Below are 17,971 nucleotides of genomic sequence, written 5' to 3'. Positions count from 1 at the left end.
CCTCTGGATGTGTGGGTCTGGGGGCAAAGGGCTCCCGTGGTGGGGAGCTGCCCAGGGGTACAGCCCTGCCGCCTGCCCTGCGACACTCACTGAGGCCACATTGACATAGTCATCATCCGAGAGGGTGTCCAGCATCTCATAGACAGAAGTCTTCATGAGCTTGAGGGTGAGGCCGCTCACGCTGCCGCTCCTGGTAGGAGAGAAAGGGGCTGGTGGCTCGGCAGTGAGGGGACATGGGGCCAGGACAGTGGCTCCTGTGCCGGCATCCTGGCCTGGCTCAGCCTGCCCACGGCCCCCACTCCTGTACTCACACATCCACGATGATGACCATGTCCTTTGGGGAGGAGGCACCTTGGATGTACCTGTGGGGTGCAGAGAGGGGCTCAGCAGGGTCAACTCATTTTAAGGGGAGACTCTGATGCTGCTGGGTGAAGCCCAAGAGCAAAGCTGTGCCAGGACACAGGGGGACAGGGGGCCGTGCTGGCAGTGCCCGTGCCCCCGTGGCTGCCGTGACCCCACGGTGAGGAGCAGGGCTGAGGCAGGGCTGGGTGAGCGCTGGCAAGGACGTGGCACAGCACAGCAGACTGCCAGGGACCCGCTGCCCCATACCCTACCAGCCTAATGAGCTCGAAATGCTAAGCTCTTCCATCATCCCAGGCCCTTTTCTGTGCCTGATTATGCTGACACACACATCCATATTAAGATGCTATTTACCCCCCTGGTAGCTTCAAAGGCCAGGCTGATTAGGTTATTTTTAGCTATGAGGAGAAAAAAACAATACTACTACGTAAACTCTATCCCCTGAAAACAATTAGGGAACCCTTCCTCGTCCTTTGAAGCACCAAGTCCTGCTCCTGGCCCTGCTGTGCCATCCTGTGTGGGACAGAGCTGGAATCCAGCCCAGCAATGGCCAGGCACATCCCAGCCTCCTTGTCCCACCATGCAGGGCCTGATCCTACCGTGGCCAAAGTCCAAGGGAGCCTCATTATTGGTTTGATCAGGATCAGGCCTGACACAAATTAATTAGTGTGTTATTAGTATCAATTACTCAGCACTATTGGTGAGGACTGGGGAAGGCTCTGATTGCTAATCCCAGCTCCTGATGTTCCCTAATTACAAGTGATTACATGGGTGGGATGTGGCATAGGGGATGTTGGCACATAGGGCAGGCCTGGTGTGAGTGCTGCATCCCCCCAACACCTCATGCTGGGGTGCAAGATGGGCAGGCAGCTACCCACAGGCTTCCTGAGGGCTGGCAAGGGCTGGAGGGCTCAGGGCCTGCCCCACTCCCTGGGACTGGAGGGCTCGGGGCCTGCCCTGCTCCCTGGGGCTTGGCTGCCAGTGTGGAGCAGAGCTTAAGGTGCTCCCCATCATCATCATCCCCATCCATCTCTGGCTGCCCCACTCAGACAAATACCCTGTGTTCCTTTAGAAGGCTGTGGTTGATAACACCATTCATCAAGGGGCAGGGGAAAGACAGGTGAGCAGTGCTGGTGGCCAGGCCCAGGCTGTGGGCAGGGAGCTGGGCTTGCTGGGCTTGGTATCCCCATATGCATCAGCAGCCCCCCCAAAACAGCCTGCCCATCCTCTCTCTGCTGACAAGCCCCATGGCTTCCTCATGGAGTTAGTAATGAATGTGCAGCAGAGACAATTAACCCCAGGAACAGGGCCACTCATTTTCTGACAAGGAGCGGGGGCAGCTCCTGGTGCAGGCAGGGCTGTCCCTAGGATACAGAGTCCTGGGCACATGCCCAACACTTGCCCCCACCTTCCTCTCCTGCCTGCATTTTTAGGCAGCAACCATGAACAGGGGGGCTGCAGCTCCCCCAGTGCCACGGGCAGCCTGGTAATTAGTGCAGGTCTGATTGCACTAAGGGGAAGCGACTCAATGCCTCCTCAGAGTGTGGCTAAACGGCCCCTGGCAGCTATGGCCCAGCCCCAGCCTGGCACTGCCTGACCACTTCTCTCTCCATCCTCCTACCCCACGGGTTTTGAGAGCTGGTTGTTCTTCTGTTTGGATGGGGATGCTGGCTGGGATGGAGCACCAGCAGCCATGGCTGCAGACGGGGAGAGGGGTGAGGGGCAGCTCTCTCCATGCCTGATCTGTATCCAAGGATTTATCTCTCCATCCCACTCTGCCTTCCCAGGGAGGGGAGCCCAGAGCTGCAGCTCAGATGCCCCTACCCGTGTGACCGTGTCGTTTGCCAATGCCAACCATGTGTGAAATGAGAAGGGGAGGGAGATGGCAGGTCCCAGGCAGGAAGGGCCGGCGAAGGGACCCCCCCTCCCCACCCAGCACCCCCTTACCAGGGCCGTCTGCGCACATCGTAGAGGTCAATCTTATTGGGGGCTCTCCAGGGGGTGGCTGTGGGGAGAAGGCAGCAGTGAGCGAGGCGGGTCCGACCCAGGGTGGGCGACAGGGCACGTGGGGCACGGGACAGAGGGATGCCCAGGCCCAGGAAGCGGCAGGCTCACGGTTCCGTGTGCCATCCCCCTGGCACGCACCGGGGTAGTAGCGGGTGACGCCGGTGGCACTGCCGAACACCTGCCAGAGCAGCGAGGGATCCTCCTTCCTGTTCTCGATGAACACGTCCTCCAGCGCCTGCGTCCAGTTCAGCTCGTTCAGGATGACGGTGGCTGCGGGAGACAGAGCCAGGGCTGGGCGGGTGGGTGTGGGGGAGGCAGCGGGGCTGGAGGGGGCTGAGGGTGACGAGGACCATGGTGTCCCCATGGGGTGAGAGAGGAAGAGTGTCCCATCTGCCCCTTCCCATGGAAGAGCCCACAAAGACACTGCAGCCATTCCAGAGTCCCCCTCACTCCCATGGGGCTCCAGCATCAGCCTGCTGGCCCGTTTCCAGAGACCCCAGCCAGCATCTCCCCCAGCTCTCCCCATCCCTGTGCCCTGGCTCTGAGGCAGGGGCAGCAGCTGCTGGGGACAGCCAGCTTGCCACCTCACCCCTGCTCCTCCTCCCATGCTGCCAGCCCCTCTCCCTGGGACAGCCAGCAGCTGGGCAGCCAAGGGGCTGTGGCTGCTCAGAGCCCCAGGAGCCTGCTCCGTGTTCCCACCAGCCCCTGCACCTGATGCAGCAGCAATTAAGATGCCAGCAAACAGCAGTTTTAAATTATTCAGCTATTAAAGTAAAAAGATAAGCTGTCAGCAGCCCCAGCCTGTGATTAATCAAGGAGGGCTGGCAGAGCGCGGGGGGGCCAGTGTGGTGAGGCAGGTACGGGCTGGTGGGGAGGCTGTGGGACCTCCTGTGCTCACAGGGCCCCCGGGGAGCCCTAAATGCTGTGGGTGCCCCAAAACCCTGGGTGGAGAGGGTGGTGTGGAGGAGCCAGCTGAGTCCCTGCAGGCAGGAGCTTGCAGCCTGAGGCCAGGTGCTGCTCCTCCCTCTGCATTTTTGGGGTGCAAGAGCTGCCAAGAGCAGTCCCTCTCCTCGGCATTGGGTAAAGCAACCACTGTGGTGCTGCAGGGCAGCTGGTACTCATCTCAGGAGTACGCTTAGCTCTCCTAAGGCCTCCTCCCACACGCGGCTCTCTTGGAGACAGGATCATCACCCTTTGCCACAGCCCCAAGACAGTGGTGGGATGTGAGCAGGTTTTATCCAGGGTGAATCCTGGACCTCTCCATCCCAGCACCACTCCTGAAGCCTTTTCCTTCCCTCAGACAGCTGTGCCTTCAAACACGATTCACTGTGCCACGCCTGCACAGAGACCTGTCACCTGGGCACTTGGGATGATTTCTTGTTTGGCTCTTTCATGGGACATGTTTTTTCCCAAGAAAAGGGGCTGTGAGCAGGCTGCCAGCCTTGGCTGGGCACCAGGCTGGGCACTGACACAACCCAACAGCCCCGGCACCATCTGCACCCCTCAGCCCTCAGGGCCCCTCAGCCACAACAGGCTGGTGCTGAATGCAGCTCCTGTACAAAACCACAGCTCATATACCATCTCTGAGGAAAAACACAGCTCTATATCATCCCTGAGCATGAGTGATTCCCTATATCCTCCCAGTGCATGAATGTGGCTCCCATATCATCCCTGTGAACACACACAGGCCCTACACAACCCCTGTGCACAAATGCAGCTCCTATACCATCCCTGTGCATGAATGCTGTCCCTGTATCCTCCCTGTGCACAAGCACAGCCCCTGCCCTCTCCCCACACAGTTTGCTCACCCATGGGAGGTTGTGTCCACGGCTGGGACGGCTCCTGTGCCCCTTGGTCAAAGCCAGAGCTGCCAGCCCTCCCTGGGCTGGTGGCATCCCTGCCCCTGTGCCCATCAGGGTGAGCCCAGCCCCACCCCGCCAGTGAGCGATGGCAGAGTTAATTAGAAGCGGCACAGTAAATAAAACACATATAGGATGTAATTTGTGTGTGTAGCGAGGGGTGACGGCGGAGGGCGTCTGCACAGAGCTTTAATTAGCGTGCCAGGCAGAGATAGTGCCCCTCTGCTGGGTCCCACCGGGGACATGCTCCCTGCCCGTGGCTCCCTGGGGACTGGCCCTGCTTGCCTGTGTCCCCAGCAGGACAGAGGGCACAGGGATGGCCCCATGCCCACACCCGAAACACACTGTCTGGGGTGCAGCAGCTGAGCCTTTCGGAGCACTCTGGTGTGGTCAGACGTGGTCTGATTCCTGTGCACACACACTGCTGTACCATCCCCCTGCTGGCAGGGGGCTTTGGGAGGGTATCCTCTGATTGAGACCTCTCACTACCCCCTTCCTCTCTCCAGCACCCCTCTGCCAGTGGCTGTGAGTCCCTGGAGCACATCAGTCTCTGCTCTTGTCCCATGTCCGGGTATGGTTACACAGGTGGCTGTGGCAGAGCATCGGCTGTGGCACAGGCTGGCGAGCAGGGGTGAGGAGTAATGACTCTCCCAGCCCCTGCAGCCCACCCTGCGTGCATGGTGTGCTTCATTAGCTGCCTGGCCTGTGCTAGCTGGATAATAAAACTAATTGCAAATGTCTAATGTGCTGCTGCTGTGGTGAAATCACCCTGTGGATGTGGCTCTGAACACGGCTGTGCCCAGAATGAGCTGCTGCACACATGCTGCTCAGGGCAGGAACCTGAGCTTGGCCCCTGCCACCACTGTGCCCACCCGGGAGCCCTCAAGTACCACCGAAACAAAGGGGGTGAGGGGAGCACGGGGTGTCCCTCCTCAGCGGGGCCTGAGGCCGTGGGCAGGATGCGGCCCGCGGGTGCTGGAGGCTATGGCAGGGCTGCGATGGTGCCCAGCTCGGTACAGAGCAGCCACTAGAGGGAAATGGAGACCCACTGTCACCATGTGCCACAGCAGGGAGAGGGAGGAGAGCTCTGGAAGCTCAGGGGCTGAAGGCTGATGCGGCCGGTCCTATCCCACCCCCCATCCACTCCCGGGCTGTCCCGGGGCTGACACCCCCTGCACTGCCTCGCCATGGCCCTCGGCTGCCTCCCTGCAGCCTGTCAGCTGCCTCTTCTCCCTTGTGGTAACCTCAGCCCCGAGACAGGGAGGATGCCTCCCTGCCTTGCCCCTCTGCCCAGCCCTGTCTCCATCTCTTCTATGAGCAGGGAGTTGCAGCCCCTGTAACTGCTCCTGCAGGGAGCTGCTCTCTGATTGTCTGGCACCCGCTCTGAACCTCCTTGAGCTTTGCTGAGCTCTTCTACAGGAAGAGTCACAGCCGTGTGAGCACGGCTGAGCTTCGCCCTGTGCCACAAGGACCGTTTCTCCTTTGCTCACTACCCCTTCCTAACAACTTCTAACCCTCAGTTTGCCTCTTTGGCCTGTGCTGAGCTCTTGAGGGCCCCCGGGGGGTTATATGCTGTTACCTCTGTCCTGACACAGTGACTCTGCCTCTTCTCAGTGCCTGCCTGGCTGTGAGCCAGCCCACCCCAGCACTGAGACCCATCCGAGGCAGCCGGGGTGATGGCCCTTGGGGCTGCAGCACCCCAAGCAGAAGAAGTGGAGTCTGAGCCCAGCCTGGCAGTGCATAGCAGGTGAAGAGGGGCACTCACAGCCTTTGTAGATGTCCGTGGGGATCTGCACGGCAGCATACGAATAGTTAACCTTGGTCTTGAAGTTGTCGTCGTCGGTGAACTCCAGCTTCAAGGAGTTGGACTTCTCCCTCTCGATCTCTTCTCCATCAGGATCGTCCTGGGGAAGAAGCAGAGCACAGGGAGTCACCTGGAAGTGCCAGCCCTGGATACCCACCAGGAATGCCCCTGCCCAAAGCTTGTCAGCCCCTGCAGAGACCAGTGGTGCTGCCTCTCACGCCGGATTTGGCCCACAGCCCGTGCCAGCACCGGCAGCCGAGGGGAGACGGTGGCCATGACAGCGAGTGCTGGTCACCCTTTGCCTCTCCAGCTCTGACAGCACAGCAGGTATTCAATCAGACAAAAAAACCCAACCCCAAACCAGAAAAAAAAAGCCTTGAAAATCAATTAGCAGCAAAAGGCAACTATCAAAGAACAAATTAAAACGGAGTGCAGCTTAGTGCTCTGTCAATAAGCAACGCAAACAATATTTAATGATGGTGGAGAGACGGTGAATTCCCCACTGCTGGTGCTGGAATGCACTCCTGGAATGCACTCCTGTGCCTTCCCCTTCCCAGGGTCCTGCACTGGGAGTAAAACCCCTCCAGCGAGGCGAGGCAGGGCTGAGCTGCTGCAGGCACAGGGACAGGGCTTCAGCCACGGCATGGGGCTGTGCAGGAGAGTGGGAGAATGGGGGTGGCCTTGCTACAGAGCTGGGGAGATCACCTTTGGCACCCCACCTGGAACAAAGTAACCTGGGAGAAGGTGCTGGCTCCAGGCTGCTGCATCCCTGCCATGGGCCCAGCTGCCAGAGAAGGTTGTTTTCAGCCAGCTATGAGATGCTCAGGGTGGGGAAGAAGAAGAGGAGGAGGATGCAGCATCTTCTCTTTGTGACCCCTGAGCTACATCCCCATTGAAGAGGGGCCAAGTGCAGAGCTGCCTGCCCTGTCCACAGGCAGGGATAGGAACACAGGGGCAGGGACACACCAAGCCCGAGCTGGGGAGCAGGATGGCTCCAGCCCCTGTCCCACAGCCCTGGCCCCAGCCACAGGAGTGGATCTGGCTGCTGAGCCTCCTGAAGAGGGTGTGAATTCCCCTTGAGAAGCAGCTCAGTGCCTCTCTCTTTGTGCCTGCCAAGTGAAATGCTCATGTAAAGCCATTTGATTGCAGTAGCAGATATCAGTCCTGGAAAAACAGCAGCGGCTGTGACTGGGAGCGTGAGCAGCTCTGGCCAGGGCTCGTGCTGTGCTGTGCCGTGCTGGGGATGGCTGCCTGGGGAGATGACCCCTCCTGTCCTATGGCAAAGCACTCCACCAGCAGTGGGGACAAGGGGTAAGGGACAGTCCCATCCTGCTGTCCTCCACGGCCCAGTGCGAGCAGCTGTCCCTCTGGCCAGGCACCTCTTAACAAAACCCAGGGGATAAGAGACCCGAATTTCTCGTGGGCAAAGCCATCTATTCAAAGGCAAATAAACCAGGAAGCTCCTTTAAAACTCCTCCTGGCCTCCTCCTCCTCGTTTCCCCTCTGCAGGCCACTCTGAGAGATGCCAGCACCAGCGCGGTGGTGACATTGCCCTGACATTGTGAGGGGCGGCCAAAGCATTCGCCACAGCTCGGGAAAGTAACAGGATTGCTATGTGAGGTCTGGGCTTTAATTCCAGCCGAGGGATTGGAGTGTAAACACGCTGCCCAGCTGCTCCTGATGCTGGGGCTGCGGATGCCCAGAGAGATGAACTCAATGACAGCCGCAGGAGCCGGGTGGGAGGCGGGCAGGGACTGTCCCCACCTCCCCTGAGCCCCGTCGCCAAGATGAGAATCTGGATTTGCTCTCAGTTTCACATAAATCCGGAGAAAAAGCACAAACCCCACTGCTGCCCCCCTGCAGAGCTGTGATGCCAGAGCAGAGCCAGGCCACCGTCTACCCAGAGAGCGGATCTGGCCCCAAGGCTGCCATCCATGCGGGGCAGTGGGGATGTGGGTGCACGCACCAGAGTTCATCCCTTCCAACCTCTGGGAGCACCAGCAGTGATCTAGAGGTACCTGCTGAAAACAGGCTTCAGACAGCATACAGTTGTAGCCCTGAGGGCACCTGCAGCACCAAAACCTCTGCTTTGATACTAAACCCTTTTTTCCCCCTGATCTCAGTGAAGCACCGGTGCCACCTCCCCATCTCACATCACTGGGGTACCCTGCCTGGCTCCAGCCCACCTGCTGTTCCTCCACCACTGCTGGCAGCCAGGAAAACCCAGTCCTCCTTATTCCCCCCACACACACTGGTGTGGTTATTCCCAGCCTCTCTGGAGCTGGAACCACCACACACAATTACCACTCCCGTGTTTATCATCGTTCCCTTACATCACCCACTTCTGAGGGGCTAATTTGTATTCTGCCAGGTTGGGCACTGTCTGGCTGCTCTCATTCATGTAGCTGTAAAGAAGTATACGTATAGATCTCGGAGACAAATACACAGCTATCTATATGTGGGACACTTCATGCATCACTGACACCTACATGGCCAACAGAAGCACAGGAAGAGCTGATGTTATCCCAGACACCGTTATCCTTCATCCATAAACCTCCCGACCTCCACCGAGCTCTTTCTGTGACTGCCAGGCTCAATGTGGGCCCTGAAACAGGATCATTTCCTCCCAGGTGGAAGCAGGCAAAGCCATTACCAGCCTGGACAGGGAGGGCAGCATCTTGATGCTGGGCTGGGGCTGAAAGGAGCCACTTTGGGCAGGCTGGAGGAGGAGGTTCGGTTTATATTAGAGCAAAGGAGAAAGTGATTCAGGTTCTCCTGGATTTACACCATGAGCACCTTAGCGGGCTCCCAGCCAGGTTTTGCAGCATTCCTCTTCATTACATTTCAACAGAACTTGGAAACATCCATTTATCTGTTACAATATGTACCACGTAACACAAATAGATGCTACAGTTGGAATACATTATTTGCTACACACCATTAGAAATCGACTCTGTGGCAATATATCAATATCACATGTATTTATTGCTTCAGCAAGAAGCCATCACACACTAAGAGCTTGTGCCATCTTCAGGGCTTTAGCAGCTGGGTTGTCAGTCACAACATTTTCTCACGAGTCTCCCAAAATGATGGACAGGGAGGAAAACGTGGAGATGCCTCAGCACTCAGTGGCACCAGGCAACAGCTTCACTGGAGGCTGCCACGCTGCTGGCAAGTACTTGCCCTCCATCACATCCAGGCTGGTGCTAGCTGAGGACAGCTAACTTGCTCACGGGCACAAGGACTACTGGGGGAGCTCCATCAGTGACAGGGGCTGGAGCTGCAGGTTGAGCTGGACCCTGACCTGATGCAGCAGCTGCTGTGGATGCTGACACCCCAGTTCATTGCTCATCTCCATGGGAACGAGCCATCACAGCTAATGATGAGCGCTCAAACAGTAGCACTGATGACAGACAGGGCTGACCTTGACTCCTGGCTGTCAGCTGGGGTTTTGCAGCTCTGGGTGGCTGTGCTCTTCCCTTCATGCTCCTCTGAGTACCCTCAGCACCAGCTGAGCTCCTGTGAGCCACAGCACCCTGACAGCACCCCTGCATCCCCCGTCCTGCCCCTCACATGCCCCATCAAGGACATATCGCACCTAGGTCTCAACACATCAAGTTTCCCTAGGGCACCCACCCATGGTAAGTCTGGAAAAGTGGGTGGAACATTCCTGTCAACACACTGTGATGACTACTGCTAATGAATGCAAACGGCATGTCTGGCTCCATTCACCAGCCAGCCTCAAAGCCCTGGCAGTGGGGAGGGGTTTGTTGCCATTCCCAGATGAGGAGAAAGGAATCCCAGGGCATGGGATCATTTGCCCAAAGTCATGGGAGAAGCTGAGGAGAAGAACAGTGGCAGCACTTACTTGTCTGCCTCCTGGGGCTCGGTGGTGTATGTATGTGTGTCTGTGCACGTGTGAGTGCTCACCTTCCTGTGCAGCAAAGCCCCCAGCTTTGCCTGCACAGCACTCACTGGCAGCACCACCTTGCAGTGGGACCTGGGGGCTCCTTTGCTGAAGTGTTTTGCTGTTCTTGCCAGAAAAAGCCCTTTTTTTTTTGGCAAGACAGGACCATCTCACCGGTCTGAAGAGCACACATTCCTGCTCTCCTTCTGCAAGCTGTCCCAGGGCAGCCTGCTCACACCTTCTGAGACACAAAGATTTTGAAACCATTCAAACAAATCACTTCATGTGAGGAGTCTGAGGAGCTCCCTCCCCTCCTTTTTACCCCTCCCAAATTCAGAAGGATTTCTTTTTCCCCTTAACCATAACCCCCACACTGCCCTGTGCCAGCTCAGGGCTTAGCAGAGAGGCTGAGACCATCCCTGGCCTCTTGACCCCGCAGCAAGCTCCAAGGCACATGGCTGAGCAGCTCCAAGCCTCCCCCCTTCTTAAATATTTCAGCTTTTCCTCAAATGCAGCAGTTTAATGCCAGAGAGGGAGACAGTGTGTTCTCCAGCCACGTTCCTGCCTTTCTAGCAGCCCAGGTTATAAATAACAACCAGTCTCTCCCTCCAGCCTGCTCCCCTAGCCCCCCGCGCTTGTTTTCATCTTTGCCAAAGGTACTGTTTAGAGATCTTTCTAGACCATTTAGTTTTAAATTAGCAGCCAGAGGAGAGAAGAAGGGGAAAAAAAAAGAGAGAAAAAGGCATAAGGCAAAAGAAAGAAACTTGTGGGGCTGATAGCTTATCAGGAGGAAATCCAAATGTCACATTAGTCGAGAAAGTTGGAAGATTAAATTTTCCTTCATCTGCTGCTGACATTTAGGGGCTTTTTTTTTCCCCCCTCCTCCTCCCTCTCCTTGCTGCATCTCCTGAGCGAGGTGAGCAGCGAGTGGGCAGTCCCTGCCTGCAGCTGGAGGGTGCTGGGGTTGGCACAGAGCCTCTCACCACCAGCCCTGGTGAGGTTGAGCAGGCGGGTGGGTGCCAGGGGGGTGACCTTGGGGCAAGGATACCTTCACAGAGCTGTGCTGCTTTCCACCAGAGAACAGTACATCCCAGGAGATTTTGGCCTCAGCTGTGACTTAAGCATCATCCCCTGCCATAAATGAAAGACTAAAGATGGAAAATCGCTTTACTTCTGCCTTGTTCTGCCTGTGATACCCGACTGAAAGCATCTGCTGATTTGAACACCTCTCCCCCCGACAAACCCCACAGCCCTTGTCAGGAAGGAAAGGTGAAACCTTCCCTTCTGCAAACACTTTGAGAGCCTTGAGGACCCCCAGGAAAATTCTCTGGTGTTCCCATTTGTTAAAGAACCCCTTGGAAATCCACAATCTGTTTAGGAAGACAGTGGAGCTGAGGTGCAAGCAAAATGAATAGGAAGCTCATTTCTTTCTCAGTGTAGTTAAAGCCGGCGTAAGGCTTGTGAATAAGCCCCAGTTATGTTGAATAGGCATTGTCCATCAGAACTAACTCCATTTCAGCTAGATCCTGCTCAATTTAAACATAAAAACTGAAGCTAAATAAAGAAAAGCTGGAAAGAGCACTATTTAGTTCCATTCAGACCTTCTGGTATCATCTCCCTCCTTTTTCATTGCAGCAGCACCTTTTTTTCCCTCCATTCTTGTTGCTGGAATCAAATTTGCTGGGATTTCATCAGCAAGCAGCAACAGCATTGACAGGGCAGCTCCCTCCCTGCCAAACCCACAAACCTGGGCAATAGGACACCCCCAGTTCTGACTGATACTTCCCCAGAGGAGGACTGGAGTTGCTGTGGCTGATGATGGATTTGCAGGGCTGTTCCTCCCCTCCCTTGGGGAGTGCCAGGCAGGGAGCTGCACCCGTGGTCCCCAGGGACAGTGTTGTGCTGTGGTGTGTGGTTTCTCCCCAATGCCCTGTGTTCCAGGAGGGCTCAGCAGGCACAGCCCCGAGGTTGAGATGCTTTGTATTTCCTAATCCTGCCTAATGTCAGCAGGATGCTCCTCCTTACTTGCACAAATGGCTAATCCCAAAGCTAACAGAGCCAGGAGCTGCTGGGATTGCCACTGGCAGAGGTGGGCAGCTGGAGCTGGTCAGGCTGATGGTGGGCACGGGGACGGCCACCTCTCCCGTCCCCTGCCCTGATGGCCAAAGCTCTGCCCAGCCTGATGGATGCATCGGTCCTGCCCCTCACCCCCTGGGCAGGGAGCTCCCCCAGTTGTCTCCTCCAGCCTCGATCACCAGACAGTTTTTCCTCTGCTTCTATCCAAAATCTGCTTTAATGCACTTTAAACCCTTTAGCTCTGTCCTCTCCAGAGCAGCCATGGAGAGCAGGATCCCCTCCTTCCTTTGGCAGCTTCCCCCAGGCTGGGGAGGGACATGAGTGGGACCTTGAGCTGAGAGACCTGCTTGATGAAGCAAGCACCTTCCCCTTCAATGACAGCATCTGCCTGACCTCTCCCTTCCACTGCCCAGACTCTGCATGGCTCTGGCTTCCCCAGCCAAGGAGCCCTCCTGCTGTCACCACCTGGGCATGATGGCAGCAGGGGCTGGACAGTAGCTCTGCTTTGGAGGTATTCATCCTCTGCTCCAGCCTGACCTGGCTCTGCTCTGGGGCATCACCTCCAAGACAGGGTGAGAGGAGAGACAGAGCTTGGCACAGGGTGTGTTGCCTGAGCTGGTGGGACCCCAAAAAGCACAGATCTTCCCCTCCCTTCTGCACAGGGCCTTCTGAAGGCTTACAGAGTCACTCAAGTGTTAATTTTGGATGAGGACATGTAGTTTGCAAGAGATTTGCCACCACTGCTGCTGCTCCAATGCCAGTACACAGCATCAATTAAGGAAGTTTTGGGGATGTGTGGCTGGAGAGCTGTCTGCTGGAAAAGAACCTGGGGGTGTTGGTCAACAGCTGTCTAAATATGAACCAGCAGTGTGCCCAGGTGGCCAAGAAGGCCAATGGCATCCTGGCTTGTATCAGAAACATGTGACCAGCAGGACCAGGGAAGTCATTGTTCCCCCGTAGTCAGCACTGGTGAGGCTGCACCTCGAGTGCTGTGTTCAGTGTTGGGCTCCTCATCACAAGAAAGACACTTGAGGGGCTGGAGTGTGTCCAGAGATGGGCAGCAGAGCTGGGGAAGGGTCTGGAGCACAAGGCTGATGGGGAGCAGATGAGGGAACTGGGAGTGTTCAGCCTGGAGAAGAGGAGGCTGAGGGGAGACATGAGCACTCTCTGCAACTGCCTGACAGGAGGTTGTAGTGAGGCCGGGGTAGGTCTCTTCTCTCAAGTAATGAGTGACAGGACAAGAAGAAATGGGCTCAAGTTGCCCCAGGAGAGGTTGAGATTAGAGCTGAGGCAGAACTGCTTCCCTGAGAGGATCGTCAGCCCCTGTGCCAGGCTGCCCAGGGAGCTGGGGGAGTGCCCAGCCCTGGAGGGACCCCAAAGCCATGGAGCTGAGGTGCTGAGGGCCAGGGGTTAGTGCTGGGCTTGGCAGGATGAGGGGAGGGCTTGGACTCAATGAGCTGAAAGGGCTTTTCCAACCACAGAATTCTATGATTCTATGACCTGCACTCTCTTGCTTACTCTGATGGCCACTCTCACGCCTGCTCTCCAGCCAAGATGACTCTGTGTTTCCATGAACACACCCCTGGTGCCACACACTCCTGATGGCACAGCTGCTGCTGTCTCTGCCTTGGAGCAAGGACCTGCCTAATGGCACCAGTGCTGGTTGGGGCTGCCTCCAACCCCCATCCACTCTGCTCAGGGCTCCCAGCAGCTCTGAGGACACCGCGAGGCACCGTCTCCCCAGCGGCCCCACACCGAGACAACCACCCCGTTTCAGAAGGATCCCCCGGCACAGCACAGTGTGGGAGCTGAGTGACCTGTCAGCTGCCAGCAACAGCCACTGCCTCGTGCCCACGGTGTGGCAGGTGAGGGCTGCCAGTGTCCCCAGGCTGAGGAGCAGGGGCAGGCCAGCAGCCCCCGGGGAGCGCCGGGAGAGCGGAGCTGGCGGCTCGGTTAACGCACTGTGATTGCCGGGAACCACAGGACGGCTGTGCCGGGAGGGGGGCACGCAATTAGATTCAGTCTCTAATTAGAGGTTTGCTCTTCATTTGAATTTCAGATGCCAGCTTTAATTTTAGAAACTTTTTGAGGCAGGGGAGCGACCTGCCCACCTGCCTGCTGCCCGAGGCTGGGGCACACCGGCCGCTCGCTGCGCACCCGGGAGCTGTGCTGCGCCAGCTGTGATGAGTGCTGTGCCACGGCCTCCTGGCACAGTGCTGGCACAGCCCTGGCACAGGCTGGAGTGGTGGCTGTGCTGGCAGTGCAGTGGGGACACTACTCACGTATTCGGTGTCGGCCTTGGAGTCGTAGTACTCGATGTCTTCCTCCTGCAGAGAAACGAGAGAGCTGTTAGTGCCAAGCAGGGATGGGGACAGCAGAGGGGTCTCTCCTCCTTACTTCACCCCTCGGCACCTCCACCATGCTGCTGGCAGCCACCACATCATAGAATCATAGAACCATAGAATGGTGGGGGTTGGAAGGGACCTCTAGAGATCATCCACTCCAACCCCTTGTTAAAGCAGGTTCCCCTCAATGAGGTCACACAAGGACAAGTCCACGTGGGTTTGGAAACCTTGGTGGGGACCAAACCTTGCCCACCTCCTGGGACATGGCTGAGACCCCACATTCCCCTCATCTGCCCTTCCAAGGACCGGTCTCCACCTGCTGCCCTTGAGCTGCAGCAGCTCAGGGCCATGCACAGCCTCCACTATGGTCAAACAGCCATGGCAGTGCCACTGGCATGACCCCAATGTCTGTGCTGCCACTGGATGTGAGGCTGCACCATGTCCCGTGCCCAGGATGATCTGGTCCTGTTGCAAGCATCAGGAGCTGCAGGAGAGCTGGGCATGGCGCAGTGTGGCAAGCAGCAGCCCCACAGCTGGCAGAATTCCCCTCTCTCCTTGCAGAAACAGGGACAAGTATCCTCTCCTCCACAGAGAAATGCACATCACTAATTTGGGGTATTTAGAGTCTATTTAGGCAGAAAGGTCTGCTCAGATTCCTCTTCCCTGCGTGTCAGGATGTAAGGCAGCCGACAGAATTCCTAAAGAGGCCATTCAGAGAGCAGCAATGCTGTCACAACAGCATTTCGTGTGCCATCACAAGAGGTAATTAAAGGGCAGTGGGAGGCTGTTGTCTGCGTGCCGGGCATGAGCACGGTGCCGGCAGCTGCGGCGCACATGGGCAGCGCTTCACAGTGCTTCCCAACACTGCTCTTTAACAAGGAAAGCGAGCTGGGCCCACAGCAGACACCCAGCCAGGACAGGGCTGACTGCATCCCCAGCCTCCCTGCTCCTGCTGTTACATCTGCAGCAGCCAGCGTGGCCATGGGCTCATGTTGTGACGTGACACTGCGACACCCAGCCCAGCCTGGCCACGGGCTTGCGCCAGGGCCAGTGGCACCACGACACCCATTCTAGACACGGGCTCACGCTGGAGGCTTGTCAGGCCTGAGCTGCTCACCAGGCAGCCAGCACCACAGGATGACACTGTAAAAGCTGGTCTGAGTAAACTCTCTAAGAATCAGTTTGGAGTTTTAGAAAGCGTGCATTCTTTTCCAAGGCCTACATGACATTCTTTACTGTTTAATTCTTGTATCACCGCTCCCCATCCTGCCCCCCTGAGAGCCACCAGTCACAGAGCCCTCCCCAGCACTATCCTCCAGCCATCAACATGCTCTCCAGAGCAGTTTGCTGCTGCTTCTCCAGGCTGCTGAGACACAAGAGCACCAAGAGTTGGGAAAGCCCTGGGGTGAGGATGCTGCTCCCGGGGGCATTGGTGGCAGGGGGACTGTGGTAGCTGTGCAGCCCATGTCCCCACGGGATGATGACTGCAAAGAGCAGTTGCAGCACCCTCCTTGGCAGAGGGACTCACCCCTCCCACGGGCTCTGTGACTCTAATCACAGCCACAAGACACAGCCGAGAGGGGGAAGTGGGAAAAAAAGTCAACGCAGCATCTTCCAATTTCTGCTCTTAAAAAGCCTAGTCATTAAGGGAATGTACTTATTAATTATCTGTGATTTGTTGTGAAGTGCTGAGGGGTTTACAACAACAAGAAAAGGAAAAAACCCTTATGTTCTCTTTGGGTGCCCTCCCAGCCCCACACACACCCCTGCCCCTCACCCACGCCGTGCCTCCCCGGGTCCGTGGCCAGCTGTGCTTCCTAATTAAAGGCACCCCCAGGAGACCCGTAACACAAACGAGCTAATTTCATGTTTAATGATCTTTAATCAGGAGCGAGTGTGACTAACAACAACCATCCAGAAGGTGCTGTGTTATTCATTTTATCTTCCGTTAGCTCCTCTGAAAAGCTCAAATCCCCTCCGGCACGTGGTGGGCGAGGGCATGAGGTGATGCTCAGGGAGGAGAGCTGCTCTCCTGCTCCTGCTTTCACCTGCTCCAGCAATCCCATGGCATGGCATGGCATGGCATGTCACAGCATGGGGAGCAGACCTCCTGGCAGGACATCTCTCCCACTGCTTTTCCTAGTGATCACAGAGCCCCTGCCATTGACTTTCTCAAGCCCTGACAAGCCCAGGAGCAGCCAGGTGAGATCCTGGCCCCACTCCCCACTGCTGCTGAGGTTTGCACAAGTGAGATGGCACGTGTGGGACAGTCAGAGACACACATGCTGAGCCCTGGTGCCAGGCTCTTCTCTCCTTGCCACAGCCCTGCTGATTATGGGGGTGATTCATGAGGTGCGAGGGGGCCCGTGGGAGCTGTCACGTCACCCATGTCCTCAGCACCCAAAGGCCAGAGGGAATTTATTCCAGGAAGGAGTGACAGAACCCTTGGAGACACTCTAGAGAGATGCCACAGTCTCAGAACCCTTGGAGACACTCTAGAGAGATGCCACAGTCTCCCAAGAGGCAACATGAGGGCCTCTCCCCAACACTTGCTCTTTAAACCACATTTGCCTCTTCCATGTAATCTTTTCTTCCTCCTCCTCCTCCTCTGGTCCATCTTAAACCCAGTGCCTGCTCTGTGTAAATAGCACTGATATTTCTAGAGCCTTTCAGAATAAATACCAATAAAGAAAACAAGGGGGTGAAGATGTAGAGGGATTTCAGAGCAAAGCATTGTCCCCATGTCTTGCAAACCAGGCTGCAAAATGCACTGCAAAAAGCAGTGATGAAGGGCAGGCTGATGCTGAGTAACTGCTCCTCGATGATGTGTTAACTGTTGCCCATTTTCTTGTACTGTAATTGCCAAATGGCATCTGCATAATGGCACTGCCCTGGGTAAGCATGGAATTCAGTTCCCCAAACACCAGTGCAAGTTCAGGGGAAGGAACTTTGGGGGTTGAGTGCAATTGTAGAGTAATCAGCAAATTCTTCTCCAAGAATACTCAAATCGGACTTTTTTCATCTAAAACAATTACAGCAACTAGAGACAATGCTATAAAGATCAGTGCTCTGCTGTCTGGCTGCAGCCTGGTGATGCCAGGATGGAGGGGTGCTGGTCCAAACCTCCAAGTCAGTGGTCTAAGGAAGTGGCAGTCAAACCACATCATGCACACAGCTGCCACTGCCCTGAAAACACCTTGGAAGGAGCTGTGGATGGCACATCATATCCTCTCTCCAGCCCATCTGGCTGGAGCACACACAGCAGGCTGGGACACAGCCATGGCTCACTCTGCCCCTAGAGCTTTTCTATAAGATCACTCAAGCCAGATAATCTTTCTCCCATGGATCTGCTACAGAATCACAGAATCTGAAGGGCTGGAAGAGACCTTGAAAACTCATCCAGTGCAACCCCCCTGCCAGAGCAGCACCACCTAGAGTAGGTCACAGAGGAACTCATCCAGCTGGGTTTGAATGTCCCCAGAGAAGGAGACTCCACAGCCCATCTGGGCAGCCCCTTCCAGTGCTCCCTCACCCTCACACTGAAGAAATTCTTCCTTGTACTTGTTTGGAACCTGTTGTCCTTGTAGGATTGCTCCCAGCACCTTGTAAGGGT

The 17,971-nt window shown here is 56.4% G+C and overlaps 1 protein-coding gene across 1 annotated transcript in view; it reads right to left on the bottom strand.

The window, feature by feature from the left end:
- The window catches only part of CACNA2D2 (calcium voltage-gated channel auxiliary subunit alpha2delta 2), a 222,718-nt gene that overhangs the window by 18,708 nt on the left and 186,039 nt on the right, over positions 1-17,971 (bottom strand). The window contains exons 5-10 of the mRNA XM_062008214.1: positions 14,296-14,340; positions 5,992-6,130; positions 2,506-2,637; positions 2,308-2,365; positions 312-362; positions 91-190 (exon numbers count right to left, since the gene is read on the bottom strand). Coding sequence (XP_061864198.1) covers positions 91-190; positions 312-362; positions 2,308-2,365; positions 2,506-2,637; positions 5,992-6,130; positions 14,296-14,340 — 525 coding nt within the window. The remainder of the gene's footprint in view (positions 1-90; positions 191-311; positions 363-2,307; positions 2,366-2,505; positions 2,638-5,991; positions 6,131-14,295; positions 14,341-17,971) is intronic.

This window comes from Colius striatus, chromosome 15, assembly GCF_028858725.1.
Source record: "Colius striatus isolate bColStr4 chromosome 15, bColStr4.1.hap1, whole genome shotgun sequence".
Taxonomy (NCBI): Eukaryota; Metazoa; Chordata; class Aves; order Coliiformes; family Coliidae; genus Colius; species Colius striatus.
This window is presented reverse-complemented; position numbering and strand designations above follow the sequence as displayed.